The sequence below is a fragment of the Euprymna scolopes genome, chromosome 28, assembly GCF_053919585.1.
Source record: "Euprymna scolopes isolate OS-2025 chromosome 28, ASM5391958v1, whole genome shotgun sequence".
In the NCBI taxonomy this organism is placed as follows: domain Eukaryota; kingdom Metazoa; phylum Mollusca; class Cephalopoda; order Sepiida; family Sepiolidae; genus Euprymna; species Euprymna scolopes.
This window is the reverse complement of record NC_136509.1, coordinates 56,286,938-56,312,546: the sequence shown is the minus strand read 5'-3', so window position 1 is coordinate 56,312,546 and position 25,609 is coordinate 56,286,938. Positions and strand designations below refer to the sequence as shown.

The following is a 25,609-nucleotide window of genomic DNA, read 5'->3' as shown; positions in this document are numbered from 1 at the left end:
GTATCCATTAATCCCAACAACCTTTGAGGATTTCAGAAAAAGCCTTAGTGTAAAATGATACTTTCCGCATGAAAATGGTAGAAAAATAGATGACTCAAAACCGGCATTATTTGCTTAAAACCAAAAACGTTTTTTTGTTATTGAATGATTCATTGAATTGAAATTCAAAGAACGTGAATGTTTGCGACTACAGCCAAATTGGAGTATAGCATTTCTGTAAGAAAGTCTTACCAAGGCGACTGTTTTTTCCTTCTAGTTAATAATGATTGATAATGTTTAATTTTAAATGATGATTAAGATGATAAATAGATGATGAAAAAGAATTTTTTTTTTTTCTCATTCTACTTGTTTTCCACCAGCAGACAGAATCTGGTTATGGCAGTGAAAATAGCCTTAAAAGACACGGATCATTATTGTCTTTGACCTCAGGAACGAGTCTGTCCACTACCTCTGCATCATCTTTCAAGGTATGTATAGAACTCCTAAAAATATCTAACAACTATGTCATTTAAACTAAATGAACTGTTTATTTTTCATTCAAAATTAAGATTTAATGAACTGTGTTGCTTCTCCCTTTTATGAATATTTTGTTTAGAGCAAAATTTATTCATTTAGAATTCATTGAACTCTAAGAATATCACAAGCATACATTATTAACAACTGATTTTCCATGACAATAATTAATAATTTGCAAGATAAGGAATAAAAATATCATTCTTATCAACAAGAGTTTTTTATGCAGAAATTGATCGATCATGTCTTGTTTTTTAAGACCTTCTGTCTTTAGCTGAGTTATCTGGAAATCGAACATTATCGCACCGTCTCGGTGGTTTGCCATTCCTTGATAAACATGATGAAACGGTTTGGATTTTCACTTCATGTAGATCTTATTTTTTTGAGATGCAAATATCACCATCTTTGCACTTTCTAATGTTTTAAAACCCCCCCCCCCATTTCTGCTGTAACATAATTTTACTGCAACACAGACAATAAATAAGCCAACTAAATTGAATATTGTCAATTTACAACTGTGTAAGAAATGTGATCGCTTAATGTTTCACTCAATGATGATCACTCTTCAATGATGCAATTTTTTATTGGCATGAAACAAAAATTAACATTTGTTACATAAAGTTAAATCATAAGATTCCCATCATCTACAAAATTTAATTTCCTGCAATATTGTGAAATATATATATATATACTAGCAAAAGTACCCATATATATATATATATATATATATATATATATATATATATATATATACTAGCAAAAGTACCTGTCGTTGACTGGGTTCAAAAACAGCCTACAGAAAATGTACTCTGGTTTATGAAAGTATAATAGGTTATGAAAAGGAAGGGTTGTAAAAAGATAGCTTCGAATTTGAGGGTATCAAAACCAAAGCAAAACATGATGAAAGTAAAAATAAAATAGATAAACACCATAATTTATTATACCATACTTGTTCACACTGAAAGACTTATCACAATATTCTGTGAATCTATATTAAAAAACCTTGTTAAACTTTGTGACATATTTCCATTCTATGGAGGTCAGGCGCGAATGAACACCCCATAATTTTATTATACCATATTTCTTCAAACTGAAACATAATTATCAAAGTATACTTACGCAGATAGATATGAAAAGTCTGTATTAAAGTTTGTGCCTATTTCCATTCTCTGGAGGCCAGGCGCGAACGCAGACCCCACAATTTTATTATACCATCCCTATTTAAGTTAAAACATACTTATCAAAGTATTCTTATGTACATCTATATCAAAAAAACTTTTTAAACTTTTTTTTTTATTTCCATACTTTGTGGACCAGGCGCGTACGCAGACCCCACCATTTTAATGAATCATCATTACGCCAGATCAAACATACCCATTCCTGTGTCTCGATACATCTTCTATCATTATATGTGATCAGTTTTCTATAATAGTCAACCATATAGGAGCCTATTCGTGACCAGACACACACACAGATGTTCAGCTTTATATTATATATATATATATATAATATATATATATATTTTTTTTTTTTTTTTTTTTGTCAGCCATGTATGATCTGTGCTTAATGAGGAAAAATGGTCGTATAGTTTTCCAATTGCTACGAGATTCTTAAGAATTAGCTTTGATATTTGGAAATGATGAAGCCTGTCAATTCTTCACATAAAATTTCTCTTTGCAATATATTTTAATGACTCAAATGTTTATGCCATTTTGTATTGCTTTCAAAAGATTTTGATCTTTTGGTTATTTTAGTTTTTAACTTTAAAGTTCAGTTTTTATTAATTTAAGCGTGGCCGGGGCCTTCGAGAGAAATTAGCTGAAATGGAAACGTTCAGAGATATTTTATGCCGTCAAGTGGACACGTTGCAAAGTTATTTTGATAGTTGTGCCTCTGCTGTTGCTGAAGGTACCGTTTATGATTGTAAGTATATACATATTTTTCTATTACTTTTTCAAAATATGTAGATATTTTATAAATGATACCTTAAATAGCATGCAATTTTTATTTTATAGATGTAATTATTTTACAAGCATAGATAATGTTAGGCATGTGTATATGTTGGATTATGTGAGGTAAACTTCAAAATTAATTGCCCAATCATTATTAATTTTGGAACTTAGCTGTGAGGCATAAGTGATTAATGTAGGCTACATCTAGTTTCGTGCAATGAGAGGAGCTGGAAACCCATTGTGAAAATTCAGATGTCTCTGATTTTGATGAAGTTTCAACCATACGTATTAGAGATCAATTAATATCACCAACATTTCAGATTCTTTGGAGTATTTTAAAGTGTTGTGGTTGTGGAGGATAATATGGACATAATCTTTCATTTGGAAATGAAAATATTTCCAATTTGAATGAAATTTGATCCATAGTTATTAAACTCTAATTGAAAAAGTTTCCCTGAATTTCAATTTCCTTTTAAAACCCGAAGTTAAGACATTTTTTCCAAATGAAAATCATGTGATGGCTTTAGATCAGAAGAAAAATTGGAATGGAATTGGCACTAATCCTATTTGGATTTAACCGGCTCCCTCCAAAGGAGGAAGTTCCATGGGAGTATAAAATTCACAAGCAGTCCCCAGTCGCATGTATATCCCCATAAGGGGAGATGACGATGTTCAGTTTTTGCAACTCTTGCAGGGAGGTGTTGATGTCCTCCAACATACAGCACATGGAATTCCCATTTTAGTAATGACCAGGCTCCACGTTGCTTAACTTTGGTGATCTGATGGGAACTGGTGTGTCAACGTGGTTATGCCATATAGAACAAGGATTCTAGACAAAGGGTTTATTAGCATATATATATATATATATATATATATATATAATTTTAATCAACAGGGGCATAAAAATAATACAAAACTATTCTATTATTAACTAGGAAAATCTATATCTATCTATAAAAGTGAAAGTGTCTGTCTGTCTGTGTACATTTCCCTACACAATAACTCTGTCAATTTTCAGTCTACAGACTCGAAATTTGATATCCAGGGTATTGAGATTTGGAAAAATCTTTGTAATAAGTTTTCGGACAGAAATTTTGCTGTTAAGGGGTCAAAGTTCAACAACTTGACCTTTGAGACCTCTACCAAACTTCTCCGCCAATTTTTAGTATAAACACTTAAAATTTTAGATATAGGTTCCTTGGACATGGATCTAACTTAATATCTTGATTTGAGCCCAAAACAATAAATGTTAAGGGGGTCATAATAGGGGTCAAAGTTAAAAAAAACTTGACCTCTGCGGTCTCTATCAAATTACTTTTAAATTAAATTTTTGGTCTAAACATTTGAAATTTTACATAAAGGGTATTCAGAGATAGGACAAGCTTAATCAGTTTGGGTCGAAAATTTTAATTACCAATATATAAATGTATGTATGTATGTTTGCATGTCTCCCTAAAACTTTCGACAGAGGCGATGGATTTTACCAAAATCAGTATCGTTTTGAAGTTCGACCTTTCAGATGACAAATATCGTAAAATTGGCTAAAAACATTAATTTCTTCACCTTCAACTGGGCACTTTTCTACAGGGAGGGGTTGCTTTTTTTGCCGGTATTTTCGGAAGTCATCCCCTCTTTTCGATTGTCTAGCCTTAATTTAAACCTACTTCACTTCCGGTTTCGCAGTGGTCGTAACAGCAAAGACGTCACTTTTTTTCCCATTCTTTTCCTCTTTCGCGGTACGGGTTCGAGCCTGCCTTCCTACTACCACTTTTTTTATTTTATTTTTTTTGCTCAACGCTGTGCACCCATGCTAGTATCCATCTAAAATATTAATGTGTAAATCATGGTATTTTTCAAATATTGTATTTCTAATGTCTTTGTATATAATTTGTATTGCTATTTTGTAGTAACTGAACACGAAGATGATGACATTGATGATATTGATGATTATGATACACCAAAAACAAATCCGAGCACAAATTCTTCACATCCATCCAAAATTGGAGGCTTAAAAGGCAGAGATTTAGGTCAGTTAATTTTCCATGCTTAATCTTTTAAAGATTTGACATTATGTGCTGTACACATTTTAAAAAAAATAACAGATGTGAAACAAGTAAATAGACACCTTTATTATCATTAATGATTAAGACTGCTATCATGGTATGAATTGTTTTTTAACTTCTTTCATGTTTGTATATATTCAATTAATCTATTAATGAAACACTAATCAGAACATTTGTTGAATAATCGGTTTTCTATCATTTATTTTTTTTTTATAGCTTGTTATATTATTTATACTTTTGGTTCTTATCCAGAATGCTCCTATAAAACAAAAATACAAAAAAAGTTTTGATGTACATACTCGTCACGAAAATGTCATGTTCCGAAAATGACATAAATTGATCAAGTTATTTTTATATCATTTTTGTTACGATTTTTAGCAATTTTAATAGTAAATTTTATCTATTTCAAGGCTGATTTTGGTAGTTCGAATTGATTTGTCTCACCCTTATTTATGAAACATGGCTGTTCAAAACAATGTCTTTGTCATAAAATTTGATTTTCTTAGTTAAAAAAGCTATGTGATCAATTTTTGGAATATGATATTTTTGTTCCATGACAGGTACGCATATAAAGATTTTACTGGATTTTTTTTAATGGGGTTGAATTCTGAACTTACACCACACTTTTTTATATTTTTAATGAAATGAAATATGTGATAGATTTTTGCTATAATTGCTAACAATCCATTAACCAGCCATTCATTTTTTTATTTTTTCTCTATTACAGGGTGACCTCCCCTCTTACCCCAAATGCCACTCATGAAATTGTTAATAAAATTCACAATCCTTTTTGCAATCCAATCATATTCAATACAAATAAACTTCAGTGTATGCTTGATTTTTTTTTCCACCAAATTTCAATTATGAACATCTCTATTATGGATTCATTCACTCCTATGCTAGAAATGTGCTCCAAAATTGTCATTCACTAATTTGGGTTGTGATGGCCCTTTCAGTTCAGGATTGTTTTACTAGATGCTAATAGATGACCCCTCAGATAAAAATTAGGGAGGAAGAGTGGTGGAGGGGGGCATAATGTGTAGTGAGTCTAAACTCCATTCAGGATCTTGTCTCCTAGTTTTGAAATAATGACCAATATGTCTTGGTAGCCATCTCAGGAAGTCATTTGAAGTGTGAATCCATTCCATTCCAACTAATGAATGTATATTCTTTACAATATCAAAACATAGGATCATTAGTCATCATTACTTGTTTGGAGATGACAGTGAATGGTCAATTATGATTAAGACTGAGCACACTCTAGTGACTGTTTATAAATTTTGTACAAAGTGGTGGTGTGATTGATAGACAAGTTTCAACAGGATAGGTCAAGAAAGAATGCGTCAGAGTTATTGACAATTTTGCATGTCAGATACAGGTGTGCTTGCAATGCAGAAGTATATATTTGAAGCAAAGTATTGAATGATAAAACAAAGACTGTCAGACATTCATGATTGATACTTGCTGGACAAGTCTAGCATAAACTGATGTTTTTTTTCTATCAAATATTGGATTATAAGTTTTTATTGATAATTTCATGGGTGATATTTTAAGAGGAGGTTACTTTGTATAGTTGCTTTTATTTTTACACTGTAAAATTTCAATCTTTAATAATTAATAGACCCATGTATCCACATTACCTAGAAAAGTAGAATAACCCAAGGTATTCCTGGCCCCCCAACCTAAACCAAAATAGAGTTATTGTTTATGGTTGTCTGGCACAAATACAAATTCTATGATATTAATGCTAAACACCAAACAAACAAACGAAAACTAACTTCAAGTATGAAATTTGCAAATTGACTAACATCTTTTTTTTTGTGTGTAATTGGCTAAAAGAACTAATTTTTAGTAAGTAATCAAATGATTGTTTAGAATCCAAATTTAAGTAAAACTTATTAATTTTGTAAATATCTTTATACTAAAGATTCAATGTCTTTTTCCTTTTTTGTCTTTATATGAGAATCACACAAAATATGGGTTAAAATATTCCTTATTTTGTTAGAAATCTGAACATCTTGTATTTTGTATATTAAAAAAAAAGGTTTTTAATGGCATTGTAATAAACAGTTCAGTTTTATAGATTTTGGGAACAAACTTATTGCTTTTCAATGTTTTTTTTTTCTTAAAAGTATTAACATAAAAAGTGTGTTCAATTGGTCAATATTGAACAACAGTTTGTGGAATTATAAAAAAAAATCATAGATTTCAGTTTCAAAATAAACAATTTTTTTTTTCATGTTATATTTTGTTTTTATTCAATGCTAATGTTTTTGAATCCTACTGAATTATCATTTTAAAAGCTGTGTTTTGAAAAATAAATTGATATTCATTGCTAGACATTTCATTGTCTCCATACAAAGAATAGATCATTGCATATGCATAATCTTGGGAGTTCTTCAATTGGTGTGCATAGTTTTGGAGACCAAGGTTTCTCAATGGGAGCCATATGACCTCTTTGGATAGCATGATATATTTGGAGACATTACATGATCAAATTATAACAATTGGGGTCACATAAAATTCAAGGTATACAAAATATAGATCTGGATGATTTTGTTATCACTAATTATGGTTTTTAATTAAAATATTAAATTTCTGAAGTTAAATATTAAATTAATATAATAAACAATGTTACTGTCATTTTCTGTGGCTGTTTTTGCTTTTAAATGTCTTAAAACTCTCAAGTTAAGGTATATATTTTACAAACTTGTTTCAATTTTTCTTTTTGTAATTGGTAATTTTCTGCAATTGTCACTAATTGTAATTCACCTATTTTTTGCTGGTAAATCTTTGAATAAAGAAATGAGTTTATTTAAATAAGATACTTATTCAACGATTTACAACTGGAGTTTATATTGTACTAAAACATCAAGACCCTATTTCATTAAGAGGCGGGTGAGGGAAGGGAATAAGAATTCAAGTTGACTTGAAAGAGGCCATTAAGAAATTTGATTGGATTGAAGGGAACCATGATGACAATAAGGTTGAGAAACACCGGCAGACGTGATAGTTACTTCATCAAAGTAAAAGCAGAAGATCTATTGAATAGTTCCAAAGTGAAAAATCGTTTATTAAATAGTTCTTGAAAGCTTTTTTGATGTGCACCTCAGAAGCTGTAACTCAATGTGATCAAACTGTTTCTCTGTTACATTCTAGTGGCCAACCTGTCGGGACAATTCTCCTCTCTGCAGATCAGGTGTAAATATTAAGCTTCTATGTCATTCATCTCCTATAGCCTCTGCCCACTTGCTCACCCTATAACAACATCCATCTACCTAATTCCCGTGCTTGGACAACCTGAAATTCTCTGCTTCACAAATTATTTTTCCTTTTCATAACTCATCAGCCAACCAAATTCGTTTGGTTTTCATATCCACTCACCTTGCTCTCTTGCTCGTATAGCTGCTCTTCATCTTGTAGACTCCACCTGAGTTTGATTTGTAAGATTTTCTTTTTACTCTGTCTAGCTTACAAAAGGGTTCAAATTTCTTTTTAACCATAAAAAATTCATTTTTATTAATCTACATTTATACTTCTTATAACTCTTATATGTTCAAGTAGCTTTAAAAGGACAAGTTATTCAAATTTTTTATGAGCGATTTAATATACAAGAAACATAAATATGATTTTCTATTTCTTGGAAACCAAAATGGTTATTTTTTCATCATACTTTTTTGTTAAGATTCTATAACAAAAATTATATTTTGTTATTCACAATTAGTTTTACCAATGAAAAGTATTAAGAGTTCTATTATATGCAAAGCATTAACCACTTTAATTCGAACATTGTACAAAAATTACCAAATTACATATTTACCATTCTTTAAACAGTTATATTTATCAATTTTCTTTTTCTAGTATTCTTAGCAATTGTTTTATCATGTGTAATTCATCTTTATTTATTTTTTTAATTACTGCAATATCTGAGCTGAATATCTATAAATATAATGTCAGTCTCTTGTTTTTGATGTTAACAAAACATGTTTTCATTGCAGTGATATTAATATAGGTTTTATCCAAGCTTTGTTTTTTATACATCTTTAAAACTGGACTTACAATAATTTACCTTTCTTAAACACTTTATGAAATGGTTCCGCTAATAGAACATTTATTTAATTTTTTGAAATCTAATAGTAAATGGAAATGTCTGCTGGAACTAATTAATATTTATATATCATTCTCTATAACTGTAATTTAGCTCCGTTCTATTGAGAGGCTTCGAATACCATGGCATAAAAAGCTTCTATAACCTATTTTTATCTATGTTTACTCCGTGCTAAACTGATAAATAAACTAATATATATATATATATATATCATATATATATATATATATATAAATATATAGTTTATTTATCAGTTTAGCACGGAGTAAACATAGATAAAAATAGGTTATAGAAGCTTTTTATGCCATGGTATTCGAAGCTTCTCAATAGAACGGAGCTAAATTACAGTTATAGAGAATGCAACATCTAGCTTAGGTTAGATCAGGATAAAAATGGAAAATAAAGTAAGAGGGTAAAGGAGATACAAAATTTAAAGGATGAAGGATAAAAGAAAAAGTAGGGAGAAAGTAAGACAGTCATGAACTTGGAAGAGGTTTATAGGATGTACACGGGTGGATTCTATTAGAAGGATGAGAAGTGGGATTTAAAGAATAATATTATGGAGTGGATTCTATTAGAAGGATGAGAGAAGTAGGGTTTAAAGCAAAATATTATGGAAAAAGTCAAAGTAGAAGGTAAAGCGAAAAAAAATGTTATAGTTAGTAAAGTAGTCAAAATGAAACCAAAAAATATACATATAAGCGATAAACAAACATACATAAACAAAAAAATATACATATAAGCAATAAACAAACATACATAAACAAAAAATATACATATAAGCAATAAACAAAAAAATATACATATAAGCAATAAACAAACATACATAAACAAAAAAATATACATATAAGCAATAAACAAACATACATAAACAAAAAAATATACATATAAGCAATAAACAAACATACATATACATAAACAAAAAATATACATATAAGCAGTAAACAAACATACAAATACATAAACAAAAAAATATACATATAAGCAATAAACAAACATACATAAACAAAAAAATATACATATAAGCAATAAACAAACATACATATACATAAACAAAAAATATACATATAAGCAATAAAAAAAAAATATACATATAAGCAATAAACAAACATACATACACAAAAAAATATACATATAAGCAATAAACAAACATACATATACATAAACAAAAAAATATACATATAAGCAATAAACAAAAAAATATACATATAAGCAATAAACAAACATACATAGACAGAAAAATATACATATAAGCAATAAACAAACATACATATACATAAAAAAAAATATACATATGAGCAATAAACAAACATACAAATACATAAACAAAAAAATATACATATAAGCAATAAACAAACATACATAAACAAAAAAATATACATATAAGCAATAAACAAACATACAAATACATAAACAAAAAAATATACATATAAGCAATAAACAAACATACATAAACAAAAAAATATACATATAAGCAATAAACAAACATACATATACATAAACAAAAAATATACATATAAGCAATAAACAAACATACAAATACATAAACAAAAAAATATACATATAAGCAATAAACATACATAAACAAAAAAATATACATATAAGCGATAAACAAACATACATATACATAAACAAAAAATATACATATAAGCAATAAACAAAAAAATATACATATAAGCAATAAACAAACATCCATAAACAAAAAAATATACATATAAGCAATAAACAAACATACATATACATAAACAAAAAATATACATATAAGCAATAAACAAACATACATAAACAAAAAAATATACATATAAGCAATAAACAAACATACATAAACAAAAAAATATACATATAAGCAATAAACAAACATACATAAACAAAAAAATATACATATAAGCATTAAACAAACATACATAAACAAAAAATATACATATAAGCAATAAACAAACATACATAAACAAAAAAATATACATATAAGCAATAAACAAACATACATAAACAAAAAAATATACATATAAGCAATAAACAAACATACATAAAAAAAAATATACATATAAGCAATAAACAAACATACATAAACAAAAAAATATACATATAAGCAATAAACAAACATACATAAACAAAAAATATACATATAAGCAATAAACAAACATACATAAACAAAAAATATACATATAAGCAATAAACAAACATACATAAACAAAGAAATATACATATAAGCAATAAACAAACATACATAAACAAAAAAATATACATATAAGCAATAAACAAACATACATAAACAAGAAAATATACATATAAGCAATAAACAAACATACATAAACAAAAAAATATACATATAAACAATAAACAAACAAACATAAACAGAAACAAATTATATACATATAAGCAATAAACAAACATACATATACATAAACAAAAAAATATACATATAAGCAATAAACAAACATACATAAACAAAAAAATATGCATATAAGCAATAAACAAACATACATAAACAAAAAAATATACATATAAGCAATAAACAAACATACATAAACAAAAAATATACATATAAGCAATAAACAAAAAATATACATACAAGCAATAAACAAACATACATGAACAAAGAAATATACATATAAGCAATAAACAAACATACATGAACAAAAAATATACATATAAGCAATAAACATACATAAACAAAAAAATATACATATAAGCAATAAACATACATAAACAAAAAAATATACATATAAGCAATAAACAAACATACATAAACAAAAAATATACATATAAGCAATAAACAAACATACATAAACAAAGAAATATACATATAAGCAATAAACAAACATACATAAACAAAGAAATATACATATAAGCAATAAACAAACATGCATAAACAAAAAATATACATATAAGCAATAAATAAACATACATAAACAAAAAATATACATATAAGCAATAAATAAACATACATAAACAAAAAATATGCATATAAGCAATAAACAAAAAATATACATATAAGCAATAAACAAACATACATAAACAAAAAAATATACATATAAGCAATAAACAAACATACATAAACAAAAAATATACATATAAGCAATAAATAAACATACATAAACAAAAAAATATACATATAAGCAATAAACAAAAAATATACATATAAGCAATAAACAAACATACATAAAGAAAAAAATATACATAGAAGCAATAAACAAAAAATATACATATAAGCAATAAACAAACATACATAAACAAAAAAATATACATATAAGCAATAAACAAAAAATATACATATAAGCAATAAACAAACATACATAAACAAAAAATATACATATAAGCAATAAACAAACATACATAAACAAAAAAATATACATATATGCAATAAACAAACATACATAAACAAAAAAATATACATATAAGCAATAAACAAAAAATATACATATAAGCAATAAATAAACATACATAAACAAAAAAATATACATATAAACAAACATACATAAAACAAAAAAATATACATATAAGCAATAAACAAAAAATATACATATAAGCAATAAACAAACATACATAAACAAAAAAATATACATATAAGCAATAAACAAAAAATATACATATAAGCAATAAATAAACATACATAAACAAAAAAATATACATATAAACAAACATACATAAACAAAAAAATATACATATAAGCAATAAACAAAAAATATACATATAAGCAATAAACAAAAAATATACATATAAGAAATAAACAAAAAATATACATATAAGCAATAAACAAAAAATATACATATAAGCAATAAATAAACATACATAAACAAAAAAATATACATATAAACAAACATACATAAACAAAAAAATATACATATAAGCAATAAACAAACATACATAAACAAAAAAATATACATATAAGCAATAAACAAAAAATATACATATAAGCAATAAATAAACATACATAAACAAAAAAATATACATATAAACAAACATACATAAACAAAAAAATATACATATAAGCAATAAACAAGAAAATACATATAAGCAATAAACAAACATACATAAACAAAAAAATATACATATAAGCAATAAACAAACATACATAAACAAAAAAATATACATATAAGCAATAAACAAACATACATAAACAAAATAATATACATATAAGCAATACACAAACATACATAAACAAACAAATATACATATAAGCAATAAACAAACATACATAAACAAAAAAATATACATATAAGCAATAAACAAACATACATAAACAAACAAATATACATATAAGCAATAAACATACATAAACAAAAAATATACATATAAGCAATAAACAAACATACATAAACAAAAAAATATACATATAAGCAATAAACAAAAAATATACATATAAGCAATAAACATACATACATAAACAAAAAAATATACATATAAGCAATAAACAAACATACATAAACAAAAAAATATACATATAAGCAATAAAGAAACATACATAAACAAAAAAATATACATATAAGCAATAAACAAACATACATAAACAAAGAAGTATACATATAAGCAATAAACAAACATACATAAACAAAAAAATATACACATAAGCAATAAACAAACATACATAAACAAAAAAATATACATATAAGCAATAAACAAACATACATAAACAAAAAAATATACATATAAGCAATAAACAAAAAATATACATATAAGCAATAAACAAAAAATATACATATAAGCAATAAACAAACATACATAAACAAAAAAATATACATATAAGCAATAAACATACATAAACAAAAAAATATACATATAAACAATCAACTAACATACATAAACAAAAAAATATACATATAAGCAATAAAAAAAAAATATACATATAAGCAATAAACAAACATACATAAAGAAAAAAATATACATATAAGCAATAAACAAAAAATATACATATAAGCAATAAACAAACATACATGAACAAAAAATATACATATAAGCAATAAACAAACATACATAAACAAAAAAATATACATATAAGCAATAAACAAACATACATAAACAAAAAAATATACATATAAGCAATAAACAAACATGCATAAAAAAAAAAATATACATATAAGCAATAAACATACATAAACAAAAAATATACATATAAGCAATAAACAAACATACATAAACAAAAAAATATACATATAAGCAATAAACAAACATACATAAACAAAAAAATATACATATAAGCAATAAACAAACATGCATAAACAAAAAAATATACATATAAGCAATAAACAAACATGCATAAAAAAAAAATATACATATAAGCAATAAACATACATAAACAAAAAATATACATATAAGCAATAAACAAACATACATAAACAAAAAAATATACATATAAGCAATAAATAAACATACATAAACAAAAAAATATACATATAAGCAATAAACAAACATACATAAACAAAAAAATATACATATAAGCAATAAACAAACATACATAAACAAAAAAATATACATATAAGCAATAAACAAACATACATAAACAAAGAAATATACATATAAGCAATAAACAAACATACATAAACAAAGAAATATACATATAAGCAATAAACAAACATACATAAACAAAAAATATACATATAAGCAATAAACAAACATACATAAACAAAAAAATATAGATATAAGCAATAAACAAAAATATATGTATAAGCAATAAACATACATAAACAAAAAAATATACATATAAGCAATAAACAAAAAATATACATATAAGCAATAAACATACATAAACAAAAAAATATACGTATAACCAATAAACAAACATACATAAACAAAAAAATATACATATAAGCAATAAACAAACATGCATAAACAAAAAAATATACATATAAGCAATAAACAAACATACATAAACAAAAAAATATACATATAAGCAATAAACAAAGATACATCAACAAAAAAATATACATATAAGCAATAAACAAAAAATATACATATAAGCAATAAACAAACATACATAAACAAAAAAATATACATATAAGCAATAAACAAACATACATAAACAAAAAAATATACATATAAGCAATAAACAAACATACATATACATAAACAAAAAATATACATATAAACAGTAAACAAACATACAAATACATAAACAAAAAAATATACATATAAGCAATAAACAAACATAAATAAACAAAAAAATATACATATAAGCAATAAACAAACATACATATACATAAACAAAAAATATACATATAAGCAATAAAAAAAAATATACATATAAGCAATAAACAAACATACATACACAAAAAAATATACATATAAGCAATAAACAAACATACATATACATAAACAAAAAATATACATATAAGCAATAAACAAACATACGAATACATAAACAAAAAAATATACATATAAGCAATAAACAAACATACATAAACAAAAAAATATACATATAAACAATAAACAAACATACAAATACATAAACAAAAAAATATACATATAAGCAATAAACAAACATACATAAACAAAAAAATATACATATAAGCAATAAACAAACATACATATACATAAACAAAAAATATACATATAAGCAATAAACAAACATACAAATACATAAACAAAAAAATATACATATAAGCAATAAACAAACATACATAAACAAAAAAATATACATATAAGCGATAAACAAACATACATATACATAAACAAAAAATATACATATAAGCAATAAACAAAAAAATATACATATAAGCAATAAACAAACATCCATAAACAAAAAAATATACATATAAGCAATAAACAAACATACATATACATAAACAAAAAATATACATATAAGCAATAAACAAACATACAAATACATAAACAAAAAAATATACATATAAGCAATAAACAAACATACATAAACAAAACAATATACATATAAGCAATAAACAAACATACATATACATAAACAAAAAATATACATATAAGCAATAAACAAACATACATAAACAAAAAAATATACATATAAGCAATAAACAAACATACATATACATAAACAAAAACATATACATATAAGCAATAAACAAACGTACATAAACAAAAAATATACATATAAGCAATAAACAAACATACATAAACAAAACAATATACATATAAGCAATAAACAAACATACATAAACAAAAAAATATACATATAAGCAATAAACAAACATACATAAACAAAAAAATATACATATAAGCATTAAACAAACATACATAAACAAAAAATATACATATAAGCAATAAACAAACATACATAAAAAAATATACATATAAGCAATAAACAAACATACATAAACAAAAAAATATACATATAAGCAATAAACAAACATACATAAACAAAAATATACATATAAGCAATAAACAAACATACATAAACAATAAAATATACATATAAGCAATAAACAAACATACATAAACAAAAACATATACATATAAGCAATAAACAAACATACATAAACAAAAAAATATACATATAAGCAATAAACAAACATACATAAACAAAAAAATATACATATAAGCAATAAACAAACATACATAAACAAAAAATATACATATAAGCAATAAACAAACATACATAAACAAAAAAATATACATATAAGCAATAAACAAACATACATAAACAAAAAAATATACATATAAGCAATAAACAAACATACATAAACAAAAAAATATACATATAAGCAATAAACAAACATACATAAACAAAAAAATATACATATAAGCAATAAACAAACATACATAAACAAAGAAATATACATATAAACAATAAACAAACATACATAAACAGAAACAAATTATATACATATAAGCAATAAACAAACATACATATACATAAACAAAAAAATATACATATAAGCAATAAACAAACATACATAAACAAAAAAATATACATATAAACAATAAACAAACATACAAATACATAAACAAAAAAATATACATATAAGCAATAAACAAACATACATAAACAAAAAAATATACATATAAGCAATAAACAAACATACATATACATAAACAAAAAATATACATATAAGCAATAAACAAACATACAAATACATAAACAAAAAAATATACATATAAGCAATAAACAAACATACATAAACAAAAAAATATACATATAAGCGATAAACAAACATACATATACATAAACAAAAAATATACATATAAGCAATAAACAAAAAAATATACATATAAGCAATAAACAAACATCCATAAACAAAAAAATATACATATAAGCAATAAACAAACATACATATACATAAACAAAAAATATACATATAAGCAATAAACAAACATACAAATACATAAACAAAAAAATATACATATAAGCAATAAACAAACATACATAAACAAAACAATATACATATAAGCAATAAACAAACATACATATACATAAACAAAAAATATACATATAAGCAATAAACAAACATACATAAACAAAAAAATATACATATAAGCAATAAACAAACATACATATACATAAACAAAAACATATACATATAAGCAATAAACAAACGTACATAAACAAAAAATATACATATAAGCAATAAACAAACATACATAAACAAAAAAATATACATATAAGCAATAAACAAACATACATAAACAAAAAAATATACATATAAGCATTAAACAAACATACATAAACAAAAAATATACATATAAGCAATAAACAAACATACATAAAAAAATATACATATAAGCAATAAACAAACATACATAAACAAAAAAATATACATATAAGCAATAAACAAACATACATAAACAAAAATATACATATAAGCAATAAACAAACATACATAAACAATAAAATATACATATAAGCAATAAACAAACATACATAAACAAAAACATATACATATAAGCAATAAACAAACATACATAAACAAAAAAATATACATATAAGCAATAAACAAACATACATAAACAAAAAAATATACATATAAGCAATAAACAAACATACATAAACAAAAAATATACATATAAGCAATAAACAAACATACATAAACAAAAAAATATACATATAAGCAATAAACAAACATACATAAAAAAAAAATATACATATAAGCAATAAACAAACATACATAAACAAAAAAATATACATATAAGCAATAAACAAACATACATAAACAAAAAAATATACATATAAGCAATAAACAAACATACATAAACAAAGAAATATACATATAAACAATAAACAAACATACATAAACAGAAACAAATTATATACATATAAGCAATAAACAAACATACATATACGTAAACAAAAAAATATACATATAAGCAATAAACAAACATACATAAACAAAAAAATATGCATATAAGCAATAAACAAAAAATATACATATAAGCAATAAACAAACATACATGAACAAAAAATATACATATAAGCAATAAACAAACATACATAAACAAAAAAATATACATATAAGCAATAAACAAAAAATATACATATAAGCAATAAACAAACATACATAAACAAAAAAATATACATATAAGCAATAAACAAACATACATGAACAAAAAATATACATATAAGCAATAAACAAACATACATAAACAAAAAAATATACATATAAGCAATAAACAAAAAATATACATATAAGCAATAAACAAGCATACATAAACAAAAAAATATACATATAAGCAATAAACAAACATACATAAACAAAGAAATATACATATAAGCAATAAACAAACATACATAAACAAAGAAATATACATATAAGCAATAAACAAACATACATAAACAAAGAAATATACATATAAGCAATAAACAAACATACATAAACAAAAAATATACATATAAGCAATAAACAAACATACATAAACAAAAAAATATACATATAAGCAATAAACAAAAAATATACATATAAGCAATAAACATACATAAACAAAAAAATATACATATAAGCAATAAACAAACATACATAAACAAAGAAATATACATATAAGCAATAAACAAACATGCATAAACAAAAAATATACATATAAGCAATAAATAAACATACATAAACAAAAAATATACATATAAGCAATAAATAAACATACATAAACAAAAAAATATGCATATAAGCAATAAAAAAAAATATACATATAAGCAATAAACAAACATACATAAACAAAAAAATATACATATAAGCAATAAACAAACATACATAAACAAAAAATATACATATAAGCAAAAAATAAACATACATAAACAAAGAAATATACATATAAGCAATAAACAAACATGCATAAACAAAAAAATATACATATAAGCAATAAACAAACATGCATAAACCAAGAAGTATACATATAAGCAATAAAGAAACATACATAAACAAAAAAATATACATATAAGCAATAAAGAAACATACATAAACAAAAAAATATACATATAAGCAATAAACTAACATACATAAATAAAAAAATATACATATAAGCAATAAACAAAAAATATACATATAAGCAATAAACAAACATACATAAAGAAAAAAATATACATAGAAGCAATAAACAAAAAATATACATATAAGCAATAAACAAACATACATAAACAAAAAAATATACATATAAGCAATAAACAAACATACATAAACAAAAAAATATACATATAAGCAATAAACAAAAAATCTACATATAAGCAATAAACAAACATACATAAACAAAAAAATATACATATATGCAATAAACAAACATACATAAACAAAAAAATATACATATAAGCAATAAACAAACATACATAAACAAAAAAATATTCATATAAGCAATAAACAAAAAATATACATATAAGCAATAAATAAACATACATAAACAAAAAAATATACATATAAACAAACATACATAAACAAAAAAATATACATATAAGCAATAAACAAAAAATATACATATAAGCAATAAACAAAAAATATACATATAAGCAATAAACAAAAAATATACATATAAGCAATAAATAAAAATACATAAACAAAAAAATATACATATAAACAAACATACATAAACAAAAAAATATACATAGAAGCAATAAACATACATAAACAAAAAAATATACATATAAGCAATAAATAAACATACATAAACAAAAAAATATACATATAAACAAACATACATAAACAAAAAATATACATATAAGCAATAAACAAAAAATATACATATAAGCAATAAACAAACATACATAAACAAAAAAATATACATATAAGCAATAAACAAACATACATAAACAAACAAATATACATATAAGCAATAAACAAACATACATAAACAAAAAAATATACATATAAGCAATAAACAAACATACATAAACAAACAAATATACATATAAGCAATAAACATACATAAACAAAAAATATACATATAAGCAATAAACAAACATACATAAACAAAAAAATATACATATAAGCAATAAACAAACATACATAAACAAAAACAAAACATATACATATAAGCAATAAACAAACATACATATACATAAACAAAAAATATACATATAAGCAATAAACAAACATACATAAACAAAAAAATATACATATAAGCAATAAACAAACATACATATACATAAACAAAAACATATACATATAAACAATAAACAAACGTACATAAACAAAAAATATACATATAAGCAATAAACAAACATACATATACATAAACAAAAAATATACATATAAGCAATAAACAAACATACATAAACAAAAAAATATACATATAAGCAATAAACAAACATACATAAACAAAAAAATATACATATAAGCATTAAACAAACATACATAAACAAAAAATATACATATAAGCAATAAACAAACATACATAAAAAAATATACATATAAGCAATAAACAAACATACATAAACAAAAAAATATACATATAAGCAATAAACAAACATACATAAACAAAAATATACATATAAGCAATAAACAAACATACATAAACAATAAAATATACATATAAGCAATAAACAAACATACATAAACAAAAACATATACATATAAGCAATAAACAAACATACATAAACAAAAAAATATACATATAAGCAATAAACAAACATACATAAACAAAAAAATATACATATAAGCAATAAACAAACATACATAAACAAAAAATATACATATAAGCAATAAACAAACATACATAAACAAAAAAATATACATATAAGCAATAAACAAACATACATAAACAAAAAAATATACATATAAGCAATAAACAAACATACATAAACAAAAAAATATACATATAAGCAATAAACAAACATACATAAACAAAAAAATATACATATAAGCAATAAACAAACATACATAAACAAAGAAATATACATATAAACAATAAACAAACATACATAAACAGAAACAAATTATATACATATAAGCAATAAACAAACATACATATACATAAACAAAAAAATATACATATAAGCAATAAACAAACATACATAAACAAAAAAATATGCATATAAGCAATAAACAAAAAATATACATATAAGCAATAAACAAACATACATGAACAAAAAATATACATATAAGCAATAAACAAACATACATAAACAAAAAAATATACATATAAGCAATAAACAAAAAATATACATATAAGCAATAAACAAACATACATAAACAAAAAAATATACATATAAGCAATAAACAAACATACATGAACAAAAAATATACATATAAGCAATAAACAAACATACATAAACAAAAAAATATACATATAAGCAATAAACAAAAAATATACATATAAGCAATAAACAAGCATACATAAACAAAAAAATATACATATAAGCAATAAACAAACATACATAAACAAAGAAATATACATATAAGCAATAAACAAACATACATAAACAAAGAAATATACATATAAGCAATAAACAAACATACATAAACAAAGAAATATACATATAAGCAATAAACAAACATACATAAACAAAAAATATACATATAAGCAATAAACAAACATACATAAACAAAAAAATATACATATAAGCAATAAACAAAAAATATACATATAAGCAATAAACATACATAAACAAAAAAATATACATATAAGCAATAAACATACATAAACAAAAAAATATACATATAAGCAATAAACAAACATACATAAACAAAGAAATATACATATAAGCAATAAACAAACATGCATAAACAAAAAATATACATATAAGCAATAAATAAACATACATAAACAAAAAATATACATATAAGCAATAAATAAACATACATAAACAAAAAAATATGCATATAAGCAATAAACAAAAAATATACATATAAGCAATAAACAAACATACATAAACAAAAAAATATACATATAAGCAATAAACAAACATACATAAACAAAAAATATACATATAAGCAAAAAATAAACATACATAAACAAAGAAATATACATATAAGCAATAAACAAACATGCATAAACAAAAAAATATACATATAAGCAATAAACAAACATGCATAAACCAAGAAGTATACATATGCTATAAAGAAACATACATAAACAAAAAAATATACATATAAGCAATAAAGAAACATACATAAACAAAAAAATATACATATAAGCAATAAACTAACATACATAAATAAAAAAATATACATATAAGCAATAAACAAAAAATATACATATAAGCAATAAACAAACATACATAAAGAAAAAAATATACATAGAAGCAACAAACAAAAAATATACATATAAGCAATAAACAAACATACATAAACAAAAAAATATACATATAAGCAATAAACAAACATACATAAACAAAAAAATCTACATATAAGCAATAAACAAAAAATCTACATATAAGCAATAAACAAACATACATAAACAAAAAAATATACATATATGCTATAAACAAACATACATAAACAAAAAAATATACATATAAGCAATAAACAAACATACATAAACAAAAAAATATTCATATAAGCAATAAACAAAAAATATACATATAAGCAATAAATAAACATACATAAACAAAAAAATATACATATAAACAAACATACATAAACAAAAAAATATACATATAAGCAATAAACAAAAAATATACATATAAGCAATAAACAAAAAATATACATATAAGCAATAAACAAAAAATATACATATAAGCAATAAATAAAAATACATAAACAAAAAAATATACATATAAACAAACATACATAAACAAAAAAATATACATAGAAGCAATAAACATACATAAACAAAAAAATATACATATAAGCAATAAATAAACATACATAAACAAAAAAATATACATATAAACAAACATACATAAACAAAAAAATATACATATAAGCAATAAACAAAAAATATACATATAAGCAATAAACAAACATACATAAACAAAAAAATATACATATAAGCAATAAACAAACATACATAAACAAACAAATATACATATAAGCAATAAACAAACATACATAAACAAAAAAATATACATATAAGCAATAAACAAACATACATAAACAAACAAATATACATATAAGCAATAAACATACATAAACAAAAAATATACATATAAGCAATAAACAAACATACATCAACAAAAAAATATACATATAAGCAATAAACAAACATACATAAACAAAAACAAAACATATACATATAAGCAATAAACAAACATACATAAACAAAAACAAAACATATACATATAAGCAATAAAGAAACATACATAAACAAAAAAATATACATATAAGCAATAAACAAACATAAAGAAAAAAATATACATAGAAGCAATAAACAAACCTACATAAACATAAAAAAAAAATATAAATATAAGCAATAAACAAACATACATAAACAAAAAAATATACATATAAGCAATAAACAAAAAATATACATATAAGCAATAAACATACATACATAAACAAAAAAATATACATATAAGCAATAAAGAAACATACATAAACAAAAAAATATACATATAAGCAATAAAGAAACATACATAAACAAAAAAATATACATATAAGCAATAAACAAACATACATAAACAAAGAAGTATACATATAAGCAATAAACAAACATACATAAACAAAGAAATATACATATAAGCAATAAACAAACATACATAAACAAAGAAATATACATATAAGCAATAAACAAAAAATATACATATAAGCAATAAACATACATAAACAAAAAAATATACATATAAGCAATAAACAAACATGCATAAACAAAAAAATATACATATAAGCAATAAACAAACATGCATAAACAAAAAAATATACATATAAGCAATAAACAAACATACATAAACAAAAAAATATACATATAAGCAATAAACAAACATACATAAATAAAAAAATATACATATAAGCAATAAACAAACATACATAAACAAAAAAATATACATATAAACAATAAACTAACATACATAAACAAAAAAATATACATATAAGCAATAAACAAAAAATATACATATAAGCAATAAACAAACATACATAAAGAAAAAAATATACATAGAAGCAATAAACAAAAAATATACATATAAGCAATAAACAAACATACATGAACAAAAAATATACATATAAGCAATAAACAAACATACATAAACAAAAAAATATACATATAAGCAATAAACAAACATACATAAACAAAAGAATATACATATAAGCAATAAACAAACATACATAAACAAAAAAATATACATATAAACAATAAACTAACATACATAAACAAAAAAATATACATATAAGCAATAAACAAAAAATATACATATAAGCAATAAACAAACATACATAAACAAAAAAATATACATAGAAGCAATAAACAAAAAATATACATATAAGTAATAAACAAACATACATAAACAAAAAATATACATATAAGCAATAAACAAACATACATAAACAAAAAAATATACATATAAGCAATAAACAAAAAATATACATATAAGCAATAAACATACATAAACAAAAGAATATACATATAAGCAATAAACAAACATACATAAACAAAAAAATATACATATAAGCAATAAACAAACATGCATAAACAAAAAAATATACATATAAGCAATAAACAAACATACATAAACAAAAAAATATACATATAAGCAATAAACATACATAAACAATAAATATACATATAAGCAATAAACAAACATACATAAACAAAAAAATATACATATAAGCAATAAAGAAACATACATAAACAAAAAAATATACATATAAGCAATAAACAAACATACATAAACAAAGAAGTATACATATAAGCAATAAACAAACATACATAAACAAAGAAATATACATATAAGCAATAAACAAAAAATATACATATAAGCAATAAACATACATAAACAAAAAAATATACATATAAGCAATAAACAAACATGCATAAACAAAAAATATACATATAAGCAATAAACAAACATGCATAAACAAAAAAATATACATATAAGCAATAAACAAACATACATAAACAAAAAAATATACATATAAGCAATAAACAAACATACATAAATAAAAAAATATACATATAAGCAATAAACAAACATACATAAACAAAAAAATATACATATAAACAATAAACTAACATACATAAACAAAAAAATATACATATAAGCAATAAACAAAAAATATACATATAAGCAATAAACAAACATACATAAAGAAAAAAATATACATAGAAGCAATAAACAAAAAATATACATATAAGCAATAAACAAACATACATGAACAAAAAATATACATATAAGCAATAAACAAACATACATAAACAAAAAAATATACATATAAGCAATAAACAAACATACATAAACAAAAGAATATACATATAAGCAATAAACAAACATACATAAACAAAAAAATATACATATAAACAATAAACTAACATACATAAACAAAAAAATATACATATAAGCAATAAACAAAAAATATACATATAAGCAATAAACAAACATACATAAACAAAAAAATATACATAGAAGCAATAAACAAAAAATATACATATAAGTAATAAACAAACATACATAAACAAAAAATATACATATAAGCAATAAACAAACATACATAAACAAA

General features: G+C 22.0%; 1 protein-coding gene across 4 annotated transcripts in view; it reads left to right on the top strand.

The window, feature by feature from the left end:
• LOC145249645 (ceramide transfer protein-like) overlaps nt 1-25,609 on the top strand; it is a 123,378-nt gene that overhangs the window by 53,365 nt on the left and 44,404 nt on the right. The window contains exons 3-6 of one of the 4 annotated variants that reach the window (XM_080111409.1): nt 363-467; nt 2,304-2,436; nt 4,373-4,492; nt 7,688-7,729. In XM_080111409.1, the coding sequence (XP_079967535.1) occupies nt 363-467; nt 2,304-2,436; nt 4,373-4,492; nt 7,688-7,729 (400 nt within the window). Of the gene's footprint in view, nt 1-359; nt 468-2,303; nt 2,437-4,372; nt 4,493-7,687; nt 7,730-25,609 lie in introns of all 4 variants that reach the window. The other 3 variants (XM_080111408.1, XM_080111411.1, XM_080111410.1) reach the window with 3 other exon arrangements.